At 36.9% G+C, this 15202-nt stretch overlaps 1 protein-coding gene across 5 annotated transcripts in view; it reads right to left on the minus strand.

The window, feature by feature from the left end:
* LOC116649616 (protein FRA10AC1) overlaps window positions 1-15202 on the minus strand; it is a 78340-nt gene that overhangs the window by 20311 nt on the left and 42827 nt on the right. For 4 of the 5 annotated variants that reach the window (XM_032432610.1, XM_032432612.1, XM_032432611.1 and 1 more), the window contains 5 exons: window positions 14007-14090; window positions 13331-13415; window positions 4761-4806; window positions 2613-2726; window positions 1216-1258 (listed from right to left, as the gene is read on the minus strand). In XM_032432610.1, the coding sequence (XP_032288501.1) occupies window positions 1216-1258; window positions 2613-2726; window positions 4761-4806; window positions 13331-13415; window positions 14007-14090 (372 nt within the window). The remainder of the gene's footprint in view (window positions 1-1215; window positions 1259-2612; window positions 2727-4760; window positions 4807-13330; window positions 13416-14006; window positions 14091-15202) is intronic. The other variant, XM_032432613.1, reaches the window with a different exon arrangement.

Here is a 15202-nt window from a genome sequence, read left to right on the forward strand (position 1 = left end):
GAACAGACATTTCTGCAAAGAAGACATCCAAATGGCCAATAGACACATGAAAAAGTGCTCAACATCACCTGGCATCAGGGAAATACAAAAATAAACCACAATGAGATAGCACCTCACACCAGCCAGAATGGCTAAAATTAACAAGTCAGTAAACGACAGATGTTGGTGAGGATGCAGAGAAAGGGGAACCCTCCTACACTGTTGGTGGGAATGCAAGTTGGTACAGCCACTCTGGAAAACAGTATGGAGGTTCCTCAAAAAGTTGAAAGTAGAGCTACCCTTACGACCCAGCAATTGCACTACTGGTATTTACCCCAAGGATACAAATGTAGTGATCCGAAAGGGCACCTGCACCCCAATGTTTATAGCAGCCATGTCCACAATAGCCAAACTATGGAAAGAGCCCAGATGTCCCTCGACAGACGAATGGATAAAGATGTGGTATATACATACACACACACACACACACACACACACACACACACACACAATGGAATATTATGCAGCCATCAAAAAATGAAATCTTGCTATTTGCAACAATGTGGATGGAACTAGAGGGTATTATGCTAAGCGAGTAAGTCAATCAGAGAAAGACAATTATCTTATAATCTTACTCATATGTGGAATTTAAGAAACAAGGCAGAGGATCATAGGGGAAGAAAGGAAAAAATGAAACAAGACAAAACCAGTGAGAGAGACAAATCTTAGGAAACAAACTGAGGGTTGCTGGAGAGGAGGGGCCTAGAGGGATGGGGTAACTGGGTGATGACATTGGGGAGGGTATGTGTTGTAATGAGCACTGGGTATTATATAAGACTAATGAATCACAGACCTGTACCCCTGAAACAAATAATATATGTTAATTAACTGAATTTATATTTAAAAAAAAGAAATGAGACATAAGAATCACTTTATGAAGATCTGCTTTACAATACAGTTTCCAAGAATATTATGGCTTCTGAACATTGACTCCAAACTAAAAATTCTAGCATCTATCTACCATCCTGCACAGGCCATCACATTTAAAACTGCTTGGCTAGGGGGCGCCTGGGTGGCTCAGTTGTTAAGTGTCTGCCTTCGGCTCAGGTCATGATCCCAGGGTCCTGAGATCGAGCCCCGCATCAGGCTCCCTGCTCAGCAGACATTCAGTGCAGGTAAGTGACTATGTCCAAGACTACTAAACATTAACAACAGCATTTTAAAAGATAATATTACCTGTGATGAAAATTTAATTTAAAGGAACATTCTTGGCATAACCCTAAAAAAAAAAAAGTGACACCACTTAAAGGCTGAATTTGAATTAACTGTACTGCTACTCTACCTTTAATATCATACATTCTTATTATTCCTTATATCCCTTTTTCAGATTATCTGAAAAAAAAAAATCTGATTCTCTCCACCTCAAAAAATGCATATGCATAATAAAAAGGGTAACAGAATGCTTGAGGAATTAAAAATATTCTACCATTACTTTAGAAAAAGGTGCTGTCAATTTATTCTAAAAGCAAACTCTGTTTCATATACAGCATTAATGTGTGTCTCACATCAAAGATATCTAGTAACAACTGTGGGTATAGTCACTTCCTCTGAAGTGCTTTCAGAGTTTTCAAATAGAAAAGAGCTTTTCAAAAAGTTTCACAGCTGTGGCCTCTTCTTTTGCCTTAATCTCAGTTCACACCAATTGACTTTTCCTCATGAGCACTTCTAGGAGGAACTTCTGCATTGGTGTGCATTAAGGAGCACATGAGGAAATTCTTGACTCCTATAGGGAGTTGGCAGAAAACTCTGAAGCACATTTATTTAGGACCCAGAGAAGGTTGCTAACATGATGGACTGAAGAAGCTGACACAGTAAGACTAGCTTAATTTATGGGGAAAAAAAAAAAAAAGAAACAACAGATTCTAAAACATGCATATTAACAGAAGCTGCTGCACTCTGGGGTATAACCTTAATAAGCTTTTAAGACTGATATCAAGAACAATTATGCCATCCTAAAACTTTTTTCTTTATTGACACAAAGAGAGTATATTTATTGTCCACACCACAACAGTATGGCTACCAGGTAACATGAGATTTTATGTTGCCTTTTCTGATACTCTGCATCTCATTCTGCATTGGTGACATTCCCACGTTAGCGGGAAGAGGTCTTCACTTTACATATTATAGGTTTACGTTTGGCATTAGAACTGTTTCACCTAAATGTAACTGTAATTCTGAGAATATAAAAATTGTAGGCTAGGGGCACCTGGGTGGCTCAGTCGTTAAGCGTCTGCCTTCGGCTCAGGTCATGATCCCGGGGTCCTGGGATCGAGCCCCGCATCGGGCTCCCTGCTCCGCGGGAAGCCTGCTTCTCCCTCTCCCACTCCCCCTGCTTGTGTTCCCTCTCTCGCTGTGTCTCTCTCTGTCAAATAAATAAAATCTTTAAAAAAAAAAAAAAAAAAAATTGTAGGCTAAAAAGTCATTTGTCACTTTGGGAAACTCTCAGAAAAAAGAGCACTTCCAGAAAGATACATTAAATTTTTTAAATTAAATTTTACTCTGTATATTTTTAAATCTAAATTACTAGATAAACTTTGAAGAAATCAATTATATCCCACCTAAAGTCAACTTACTTAATTTAACAAGTGCATTTCTCTTTTCACCATGCTCAATATAACCAAAATTAACTTCCCAACTCTTCAAGTCTTCTTTTTTATCACAACATTTATTTCCACAGAAAAACTGGCCTGCAATAAAGAAAGGAATATTAGCTATGATAGTTGGTGACAATGTTTATCTCTACAATCTGGAGTTACTACTAAAATTTACTCTTAACACACATAAATTCTTAGTTCTAGGTAGTCAGCATTAAAAAATAACTGAGCATAATATCTATAGTATGCTCAACAAATGCATATACAAGTATTAAATCAAAGAGCCTAAGAAAAGGTTATTAAAAAAATCAGTCACAGAATTCTTGCCCAATAGATACACCGTATAGATCAGGGTTTCAGCGACTCCCTGGTTAGGAAATCTTATACTTTGGAAAATGGAAGTACTAAAAATACATACTCAATAATACCCAAAAAGAATAAATATATTTCCATAGTACATGTACTTACACCTGGGTGAATCCTTTTAATATTTAATAATAATTTTTAAATTGATTAAAATTCTTATTTTAAGTATTAACATTATGGTTTCTATTTTAAGTACCAGCATAAAATGGCACTTAAAGCACATTTTAAAATAGTAGCACTCTGAAATGAAGTAGAGTAAGTAATTAAACCCAATGCTCTAAACTTTAGAGTTACCTGACACTAAAATCAACACATTATCATGTCCACTGTATATTAAAACATTCTGCAAAAAAGGACTAACACGGATGATCTACGAGAAAAAATAAAAGAAACTACTCAACAACTATTTACTTTCACAGAAGATGAACCTTGTATTCGTACAAAAAAGAATTTTTATCTCAATAATTTGCACCAACAGAAACAAATCTAAACTTTTCATAAAAAAGAAATCATCAAAATGAATTTTGAAAATTATCAGTCCAAACAGCCTATAACCTTTCTAAACTGGCATTTTTTTTACTCATTCCAAATGAATAGTTCATGAAATCTGTGCATGTTCAGTAACAGCTCTATTTTTAAAACAGCAACAAAATTATGATTCTAAATCAGAGCAATAGCTTTCTCTTACCAACTAATCCTTTCTTCAGTTATAGTAACTTAAAGAATGCTAATCAATTTTTTTAAAGGCAGCATTACTTACCATCACCTGAAAATTCCATTTAATAAAAGTATGAAATTTTAAAACTGTGAGACATTTCAAAATTTCTCATTGTTTAGATAAAAACACAAACTAAAATGTAATACAAAGAAAAGTTAAAACTAGCTTTAAATTTATTCTTTTTCCTTCTCCCTTAGAGTAACTTCAGGGCTGATCCTTCATCTAAAAAAAAAAGAAATTCCTAATCCTTAATTTTATTTTACTGCAAATCCAGTTTTATACTTTACACAGACATCCAATTTATGGAAGATGTAAATGATCCACAATGATGGCCTCAATGTTTAATCATTTTAAAGTGCAACCTTTATTTTCAGTTTAAAGGTTCTTTAAGTTATTAGTTTAAAATTATTTCCTAAATGCTCTTTTGTAGTTTTCAGAAGCATTAACACTTTAAAATGCAATTATCAATAAAGAGCTTTTATATCATAAGACAGTACAAAGATATTAATTTTTCAGAGATTTATGAGTAGATTACAACAATGCATATAAAAAGCATTTATTGATTGCCTACCAAATGTTTGATCTTTTGCCATAAGACTAAATATTTGGGCTCAATCTCAATGACATCCCAAAGTAAGAACTAGCCTGTCCAAAAATTCTATTAGGTTCAAAGTGATATTTAATCTCTACATTCAAAATGTGATTAGACTGGAATACAGTAATACCAACTCATTATTCCAAAAGTTGATAAAAAGAAAAACTCAAGCATTCATCCTTCATTAGTTTGCTTTAACTCTTTCAACATTTTCTACTTAATCTCCATTGAATGCTCTAAAAGCAAAAATGTAAAGGTAAAAATCACTAAAGCATTACACATTTTGACTTTTGATAGTAAAATATCATGAATACATTGTCTCTAATTTTACTTTTATAGATAACCATTTATTGTATAATGAGGAATAATCTTACCCAATGACTTCAATTCAATAATATAACAAAATAACCTTATCCTATTAAAAAGTAAAATTTCAAAAAAGAATTACCTTTTCCTGAAATTACTTCTTTTTCTATTCGCCACCTAAATCCAAACTGATGAGAAAAAAATTACATTTATGCCAGTGTAAATTTAAACACTATTTAAACTGTATATACACCTAAACATAGAGCCAACAATTGACATGACATTTACCAATCTAAAAAGCAAACCTAATTCACCAGGAAGGGAAGATCGCAGCAGAGCAGGAGGACCCTAGGCTTGACTTGTCCCATGAATACAACTAGGTAACTATCAAGGTATCCTAAATACCCCAGAAATCCATCTGTAGACTGGCAGAACAAACTTCACAACTAAAGGTTAGAGAAGAGGCCACATCAAAGTAAGTAGAAAGTGTGGAGATGCGGCTTTGGAGAGAAATAGGTTGTGGCTGGTGGGGAGGGAGCTACGGTCAGGGAGAAGGGCGAGAGACAGACTAGCACACAGGGGAGTGCTCGGGGCAAATGAATCCACATAGCAATTGGCTTGGAAAACAAGAGAGGCAAAATTTGGTGAGTTCTCGCAACTCCAAAAGCCTGGAGTTTTAAAGGTCAGCATGCTTGGCTCTGGGACAACTTGGGAGGACACTGGGGCTGCTCTTGGACAAAAGGCAGGTCAAACACCCCATGGATATACAGCATAGAAACAGTGATCTGAAGAGTGCCTGGGGCACACAGTGCAGAGGTCAGTTACTCATCTCTGAGCATGTCCCAGAAAGGCAGTGTTCACAGAAAGACCCCTCTGGGGATAAAGAAACTGGCCAGCACCATTTCCCTTCCCTGCCCCTCAGCATAAACACAGGGCCACCTGTGGAAACCAGCGCAGTGCTGACACTCACTACCTAACCTGCTTACACCAAGCCCTGTCCGTCCCCATGCTCCAGAGAACCCCTGCTTCCCAGGCACACTTGCCTCGGTCCCAGCACAGTGGGCCCCCTCCCCCAGATGACTAGCCCAAACCCCTTCCACACCATGTCTCCCTACCCGGGAGTCTTGCAAGGCCTTGGTTCTGGTAGTGTCAGTGACAGGTCTCATTTCACAAGCAGACCAGAGCACACCTAGTTAAAACACACCACATTCAGGCCAGAGACCAAATACTGCCTATGACAGGCAAAGAGAACCTTTGCAGACGACTGGCCTGAAGGATAAAGCGGCCAGGACACAAAAGCAGAGTGCATGTAGTACACACACAGGAGACACTCCCAGAAGCACCAAGCCCTGGAGAATAGGGGACACTACACTGCAGGGCACTACAGGACCTCTTCTTCATAAAGCCCGTACCCTCAAGAACAGGAGACAGAGCTGACTTTCCTAACACACAAACAAGCACAGAGACTTAGACAAAATGAGAAGACAGAGGAATTTGTCCTAAATGAAAGAAGAGGACAAGGTCATGGCTGGAGATCTAAGCAAAACAGATATAAGTAACATGCCTGATAGAGAATTTAAAGCAATGATCATAAGGAAAGTCACTGGACTTGAGAAAAGAGTGGAAGGCATCAGTGAAACCATTAACACAGAGATAAGGAATAACATAGCAGAGATAAAGGGCTCAATAAATGAAACGAGAAACATTCTCCACGGAATAAACAACAGGCAAGAAGAAGCAGAGGAACGAATTAATGACCTAGAGGACAGAGTAGCGGAAGGTAATCAAGATGAACAAGAGAGAGAAAAAAAATTATGCAAAGTGATAATAGACTTAGGGAACTCAGTGACTCCATCAAATGTAGTAACATTTGTATTATAGTAGAGTCCTAGAAGAAGAGAAAAGGGGGCAGAGAATTTATTAGAAGAAATAATAGCTGAAAACTTCCCTAATCTGGGAAAAGAAACAGTTACCCACATCCAGGAGGCAAAGAGAACCCCCAACAAAATCAACAAAAGCAAACCCACACCGAGACATATTATAATTAAAATGACAGACTGATAAAAAATATTAAAAGCAGCAAGACAAGACAGTTACACACAAAGGAAACCCCATAAGGCTATCAGCAGATTTTTCAGCAGAAACTTTCCAAGCCAGAAAGAAATGGCATGATCTATTCAAAGTATTGAATAGGAAAAACCTGCAGCCAAAAATACTCTATCCAGCAAGGCTACCATTCAGAATAGAAGGAGAGATAAAGAGTTTCCCAGGCAAACAAAAACTAAAGGAGTTCATGACCACTCAACCAGCCCTGCAAGGAATATTAAAGGGGACTCTTTGAGGGACGCCTGGGTGGCTCAGTCAGTTGAACGTCTGCCTTCGGCTCAGGTCATGATCCCGGGGTTCTGGGATAGAGTCCCAAATCGGACTCCTTGCTCAGCAGGGAGCCTGCTTCTCCCTCTGCTTGCCATTCCCCTGCTGTGCACTCTCTCTCTCTCTCTCTGATAAATAAATAAATAAAATCTGGAAAAAAAAAAAAGAGTTTAAAAAAAATAAAATAAAATAAAGGGGACTTGAGGCGCCTGGGTGGTTCAGTCATTAAGCGTCTGCCTTCGGCTCAGGTCATGATCCCAGGGTCCTGGGATCGAGCCCTGCATTGGGCTCCCTGCTCAGTGGGAAGCCTGCTTCTCCCTCTCCCACTCCCCCTGCTTGTGTTCCCTCTCTGTCTCTCTCTCTCTGTCAAATAAATAAAATCTTTTAATAAATAAATAAATAAATAAAGGGGGACTCCTTGAGAGGAAATGAAAAACCAAAAATGAGAGTATGAAGGTAGGAAACACAAAAGCAGTAAAAATGACTATTTCTGTCAAACACCAGTCACGCAACTCACAAAATAGCCACAGCAGATGACAAAAAGAAATAAAAGGCATCCAAATCGGTAAGGAAGAAGTAAAATTTTCACTGTTTGCAATGACATGATACTATATATAGAAAATCTGAAAGACTTTACCAAAAAATGACTAACTGATCAACAAATTCAATCAAGTCCCAGGATATAAAATCAAAGTACAGAATCTGTTGCATTTCTATATAGCAATAATGAAGCAAGAGAAAGAGATATTAGGAAAACAATCCCATTTACAATTGCACCAAAAATAATATGATACCTAAGAATAAACCTAACCAAAGAGGTGAAAGACCTGTACTCTGAAAACTAAAACACTGATGAAATAAAGTGAAGAAACACAAGGAAATGGAAAGACATTCCATGCTCATGGACTGGAAGAACAAATATTGTTAAAATGTCTATACTACCCAAAGAAATCTACACATTTAATGCAATCTCTATCAAAATACCAACAGCATTTATCACAGAACTAGAACGAACAATCCTAAAATTTGTGTGGAACCGCAAAAGACCCTGAATAGCCAAAGCAATCTTTTTTCTTTTTTTCTTTTTTTTAAAGATTTTATTTATTTATTTGACAGAGAGAGACACAGCAAGAGAGGGAACACAAGCAGGAGGAGTGGGAGAGGGAGAAGCAGGCTTCCTGTGGAGCAAGAACCCTGATGTGGGGCTCGATCCCAGAACCCTGGGATCATGACCTGAGCCGAAGGCAGCCGCTTTACCAACTGAGCCACCCAGGCGCCCCTAGCCAAAGCAATCTTGAAAAAGAAAAGCTGGAGGCATCACAATTCCAGACTTCCAAGTACATTACAAAGCTGTAGTAATCAAAACAGTACAGTACTGGCACAAAAACGGACACATAGATCAACGGAACAGAATAGAAAACCAGAAATGAACCCACAATTATATGGTCAATTAATCTTTGAAAAAGCAGATAAGAATACCTAATGGGAAAAAGACCGTCTTTTCAACAAATGGTGTTGGGAAAACTGGCCTGCAACAAGCCAAAGAATGAAACCGGGCCACTTTCCTATATCATACACAGAAATACATTCAAAATGGATTAAAGACCTGAAACCATACAAATCCTAGAAAAGAGCAGGCAATAATTTCTCCGACATTGGTCATAGCAACTCTTTTCTAGATAGGTCCTTTGAGGCAAGGGAAACAAAAGCAAAAATAAACTATTGGGACTACATCAAAATAAAAAGCTTTTGCACAGTGAAGGAAACAATCAACAAAACTAAAAGGCAATCTATAGAATGAGAGAAGATATGTGCAAAAGACATGTCTGATAAAGGGTTAGTATCCGAAATATATAAAGAACTTACACAACTCAACACCCAAAAAACAAATAATCCAATTAAAACATGGGCAGAAGACACGAACAAACATTTCTCTAAAGAAGACGTACAGATGGGCAACAGACACATGAAAAGATGCTCATCATCATTTATCATGAAGGAAATGCAAATCAAAACTACAGGGAGATATCATATCACACCTGTCAGAATGGCTAAAAACAACACAGGTTTTAGTGAGGATCTGGAGAAAGGGGAACCCTCATGCACCATTGGTGGGAATGCAAACTGGTATGGCTACTCTGGAAAACAGTATGGAGGTTCCTCAAAAAGTTAAAAATAGAACTACTCTACAATCTAGCAATGGCACTATTTGGGTATTTACCCAAAGAAACAAAAACACTAATTCAAAGGGATATATGCACCCCTAGGTTTACAGCAGCATTATTTACAATAGTCAAGATATGAGAGCAACACAAGTATCCATCAACTGATGAATGGATAAAGATGTAATACACACACACACACACACACACACACACACAAACACACACACATATATACAATGGAGTATTATTTAGCCATAAAAAATGAAGTCTTGCCATTTGCAACAACATGGATGGGGCTAGAGTATAATGCTAAGTGAAGTAAGTCAGTCAAAGAAAGACAAATACTGTATGATTTCACTCACATGTGGAATTTAAGAAACAAAACAAATGAGCAAAGGAAAAAAAAGAGAAAGACAAACTAAAAAACAGACTCTTTAGAGAACTGATGGTTACCAGCAGGGAGGTGAGGTGGGGTATGGTTAAATAGGTGATGCAGATTAGGAGTGTACTTGTAATGACCACCAGGTGATTAAAATAAAAAGTTAAAAAAAAAAAAAAAGAAGCAAACCTAATTCTCATTGTGATGGCTTTTTTTCTCCTTATAGGATTCCAGGCATTTAAAAATACATTTGAACAATTACCAACTTTTCTGTTAAGGAATAATCTTCTTTACTTTTATTTATTTTTTTATTGAAGATTTTTATTCATTTATTCGAGAGATTGAGACAGAGAGTGACAGAGAGCACAAGCCAGGAGGAGAGGGAGAAGCAGGCTCCCTGCTGAGCAGGGAGCCCAATGCAGGGCTCGATCCCAGGACCCTGGGATCATGACGTGAGCTGAAGGCAGATGCTTAACCGACTGAGCCACCCAGGTGCCCCTCTTCTTTACTTTTAAACTACCTAATAAAAGATACAAGTACTAGGGCATAATACCTAAATTAATAAAAAATATGTATCTTGTTTTATGACACTGACAGAAAAAAAAAGAGGTTACGGTCCAGTAAAGAGGCGATATACTATAGTGCAAAAGAGCTGGATTGTCTGGGTTTACATCTTAGCTCCACCACTTAACAGCTTTATAATACTGGACAAGGTATTTAATGTTCTTGTGCCTCAGTTTCCTCATATGTAATGTAAAGATAATACAATACCTACTTCTTTGGACTAAGAGGTTCAAATGGGATAATACACAGAATAGTACCTGAGAATAGAATAGTACTTAGAATAGTACCCGGTACATAGTATCCCAGGGGTTAGCAAACTATGGCCTGCTGCCTATTTTATAAAGTTTTCTTGGAACACAACCACAATCATTCATTCATGTATGGCTCTTTCCCCACTGGCAAAGTGATGAACATGAAAGAGAAAGGAGACCCTCTGGAGCCCTAAAGTGGAAAGTTGTTAAACTTCCCTCCAGATTCCTAAACGTAACTTTGTTTTTTGGCTAAAAATAATTTTTCTCCACTGCCTTTTTAAGATCTTTCATATTCATATGCTAATTTTCTGTAGGTTTAGTAAATTATTTCATTTTCTATTCAGTTTATTATAATAGTTAAAAGCTCAGCTCTATAATCATGCAGAACCAATGTAAGCTCTACCATTCATTAACTAGCTCTGCGGCCTTGGAAAGTCTCTTAACTTCTCAGTCTACTTCCTTTTTATGTATAAAAACCCCAATCTTAAAGGTTGTTGTATTAAGAGAGATAATTCAGATGAAATGTTCAATGCCTAGTTAACGGTCTATTTTTATTTTATCGTCTATTATTTGAATTAGGCAATTTTGTAGTTTAAATGCAACTGGGGGCTCAAATATTTGAAAATATTATGATTAAAATCCAATAAAAATAAAACCCCCTCCAGTCTAGGAAAAAAAATAAAACATCCAAAATAACTATTTAGTTCTATTTTTAAGCCTACACTTGTATGTAAGTATTGCTTGCCATCCAACATATATGTTGGGATATCCACTGAAGCACAGACAAATGTGTACAGCAATAGTTTCCCAACTTCTTCTTCCATTCATTAACCTATTCAACAAATAAGTATTAAGCAACTACTTACTGGGCTTGGCACTCTTGGCACATCACATATAAGATGATTGTGAAAATAGTGTCTATTGTTAAGAAGGTTATAATCTTATAGGGGATAAGAAATATAACAAACAAATACAGTATGTCCTACTAGTTAAAGGTTGTATAGAGGTTTTGCCTCAGTGAGTTTTTATATTCTTTCCTGACACACATTTTCCTGCTGATAGGCCAGATTAAATACTGGTGTTACTCAGGATTTGGTGCTAAGCCTCCTTCTCTTACTTTACCTTCTAGCACAGAGATCACACATTCAAGCAATAAGACAAACAGATCCTAACTTCCTGAAAACACAAAGTTCCATCACCATCTACTCGGACTTCTATGTAGAAGAAAAATAAACTTCTAGCTCATTTAAGTCAGTATTATTTAGGAGTGCTTCAGTTCTTGCAGCTGATTCTAATCCTAACTGATGCAACAATTCAACCAAATTCTCAATGATGAAAGGGAAGAAGTAATAAGGAAGGGGATAGGTGTGTGGGACAAAGGCTGGCATTCACTAAAAATGCCCCAAGTAATAGGCAGTGAGCAAGGAGCTGATTAATAAAAAGTGAATAAAACACTGTCTTTGTATAAATAAAACTATGAGAAAACGCATCCTAGCAAGGAAATCAAAGGCACCATTCTTAACTCAAACACAGTATGCCAAAAAAGTCATCTTTTCCCTTAGAAACGATACCCTTCATACGTATGGGGTAAAGGGTATATGGGAAATCTCTGTACCCTCCTCTCAATTTTGCTGTGAACTTAAAACTACCCCTAAAAAACAGTTAAAAAAAAAAAAAAGCATCTGCCTCATTCCACATTTCCTATTTCTGATTTCTTACTTGGATTTACCCTCGTATCTAATTACTCATCATGTTCTAATAAGAAAATATAATTTGTTTCAAGATTATCCTCTTTAAAGTATGTTTTCCAGTAATATATTATGTTTTTTGAATGGAGAATACAAATATTTAATTGTTTTATGTACACTTTCTCCCCTCGACTAGATTATAGTTTTGTTTTTTTCTGAAGGGCAGTCATGTTTTAATTCACAGCACCCTGCCCAGTCCTTAAAACTGAAAAGCAATCAACAAATGAGCCAGCATTGAAAAAGCTGCTTGATTATGTGCTCCTAGAAAGATTTGTATTTCATACTCAACTTGCAGTGTAGTAACTTCAAGTAACTCCTGTGGTGCCTTTTGGATTTGATGTGATCAATAACTAGTACAGAGAGGAGAGCTAGCTCCTAAGAAACTGAGGAAGTCTTTGGGATACATGATGTGCATGGGTTTGTAAATAAGGTTGTAAAACTAGACACTCTTATCTATAAGAATATTGTAAAGCAACCCACATATTAAAGGCACTACGGAAAAAAATATTAAACCAATCATGGTTCTGAGATTTAACTAATTAAATGAAAAAGAAATTCTTATAATAAATAAATCTAAGACAACTTTTTAAATAGACTGTCTTAATACAAATGTACACTATCCAAAACATACAGATTTATGCAACATTCCCTCCCCAATTTCAAACTGAGATTATCTGTTCAAGGTCACCTTCTCTAGCTGCAAATGTGAAATTTGAGATAGAAATAAAAATCACTTTAGTATCAACTAAAGTAAGATGTAAAGCAGGAACGGAAATCTGCCATTACTAAATAGCACTGATAAGAGTTAATTCTACTAGAATAGACAATGGTATAAAAGAAGATGTGCATCTGCCTCTTTACAGATGGTAATTTATTTGAAAAAAAAGCCTATCATTTTCAAACACCATCTATGAAACAAGACATCATTCTGCAGTGTCAAATCATTCATTATAGTCAGTAGGGGCTCTAGGCCAGAGTCAGGAGGAAACAGGATCCAGTAGCCACTCGTGTTTAATTTTAGACTATTCATGCCTCAGTTCACAAAGCACCCCTGACTAAGGGGCCCTTCGTAAATTTCATAGCTGCAGAGGTTAAATGGTCCAAATGATATTTCATAGATGCAGGACAACCTAGCTCATTTAGTACCTCTAAAAGAATAATGTGGGGTGTCACAGTATAACAAAAAGTAATACTGTACTTAAATAAGAACCTTCTATATTTGGAAGGCATACCTTATTTTCTTTGTATCTACTGAGATCTGCTATGCAGTATTCCTTGAATAATTTATCATAGTATTTCTTTGCAAGTTTCTTCTCCCTAGATCCATAAAAAAACATAAATTTTTTACATTTAAAAATTCAACCACAGTTTGCTACTTGGAACCAATGTCAAATAAATAACATATATGATATAAATATTAATGTTTTAAAAGAGGTCTATTACTTACATGTGCATAGAATACCTGAATATTAACTACTAATAGTGGCTTTCTCAGGGAGGGAAACTGGAAGATTGACAGTCAGAGGACAGGAGTCTTACTCCTCGTTTTTCACCTTTTGCATGGTTTGCATTCTTAAAACCACTCTCAGATATTACTTTTCCCCAAAATATTTTAAAAGTTTTTTAAAAAGCCTATTACAGGACAACAAACAATACAGTAAAAATGTAATACATTTTCTTTTCAAGACAAAGTCAAGCAACGAGAAGTCCGTTAAAATTGCTAAAAATTACCGAGAGAACCAAACCAGACACAAATACTCTGAGGCATGTTTTTATGTCCTCCATTCAGAGCTCCTCCATGCCGGGGCTGAATGCCCTGGACAGCTGACAGGGTAAGAAAACATGGAGAGAGCAGGAGAGACAGGACTAAAGCAGTTTATGCATTATGTCTCAGATGGCGAAAATTACCAATTCATGTCCATTTCATCCTCCTCATTCCATAGGAATCTATGATTTTCTCGTATAACATCCATGTCTGTCTTGTCATTTTCCCTGGAAAATAAAACTATTTCAATTACATATGAACACAAAATTAGTCAAATTTACGAGGTTAGTTCTGTGAGATCTTTTTAACATTTGAGAAAAAATACATGAAGATAAAGATAGTTTTATGTGTGAATATATACATATGTACATATACTTATAAAAACAATTTCCATATTGGGGCACCTGGGTGGCTCGGTTGGTTAAGCGTTTGCCTCCTGCTCGGGTCATGATCCCAGGGTCCTGGGATCCAGCCTGCTTCTCCCTCTCCTCTCCACTCCTGCTCTCTCTCGCTATCTCTCAAATAAATAAATAAATCTTTAAAAAAAAAAAAAAACAACAATTTCCATATTTTCAAAAGACACTTATAAAGAGTGCTGCTACAGAAGCAAGTTAAATGGATAAGGCATCCATCCACCTTTCACACTGGCTTCAATTATACAGGTGGTGCTAAATCACCAAAGCCAGGATGAGAAACCTGAATAAACACTAAATGGATAAGAAAAAATAATGAAAGTAAGTTTTAGAATCTAAAAAATGTCAGTAACCCCAACCCACTGAGATCACATTTAAAAACTGTATGAAGGGGCGCCTGGGTGGCTCAGTCGTTAAGCGTCTGCCTTCAGCTCAGGTCATGATCCCGGGGTCTTGGGATCGAGCCCCGCATCGGGTTCCCTGCTCCACGGGAAGCCTGCTTCTCCCTCTCCCACTCCCCCTGCTTGTGTTCCCTCTCTCTCGGTGTCTCTCTGTCAAGTAAAAAAATAAAATCTTTAAAAAAACCAAAACAAAAACAAACCTGCATGAAGAGTTTTCCATACCTCATTTTACTATGGCTTCCTAGAAAGACTAAGTAAGGGCAGAAGAGAATGCGGGGAAGGGATGATATTTTAAGATGCTAACAGTTTGGGGGTAGAACAAGGGATTGTTGGAGAATACAGGTTAAATTGAGAGGGGAGATAAATTTGGGGTAGATGAGATCATATAAAGTTTTTTAAGGCTCTACCAAACTCAGAAAATTATTAAGTCAGAGAAAAAAACCCACACATAACTAAGAGGCTCTGATAGAGGAGCCTCAAATATTAGGAAGGAGTTGGCTTTTTTCCTGTTTGCCCTACCTTTTA

Source organism: Phoca vitulina, unplaced genomic scaffold (assembly GCF_004348235.1).
Source record: "Phoca vitulina isolate PV1807 unplaced genomic scaffold, GSC_HSeal_1.0 scaffold48, whole genome shotgun sequence".
NCBI classification, from domain to species: Eukaryota; Metazoa; Chordata; class Mammalia; order Carnivora; family Phocidae; genus Phoca; species Phoca vitulina.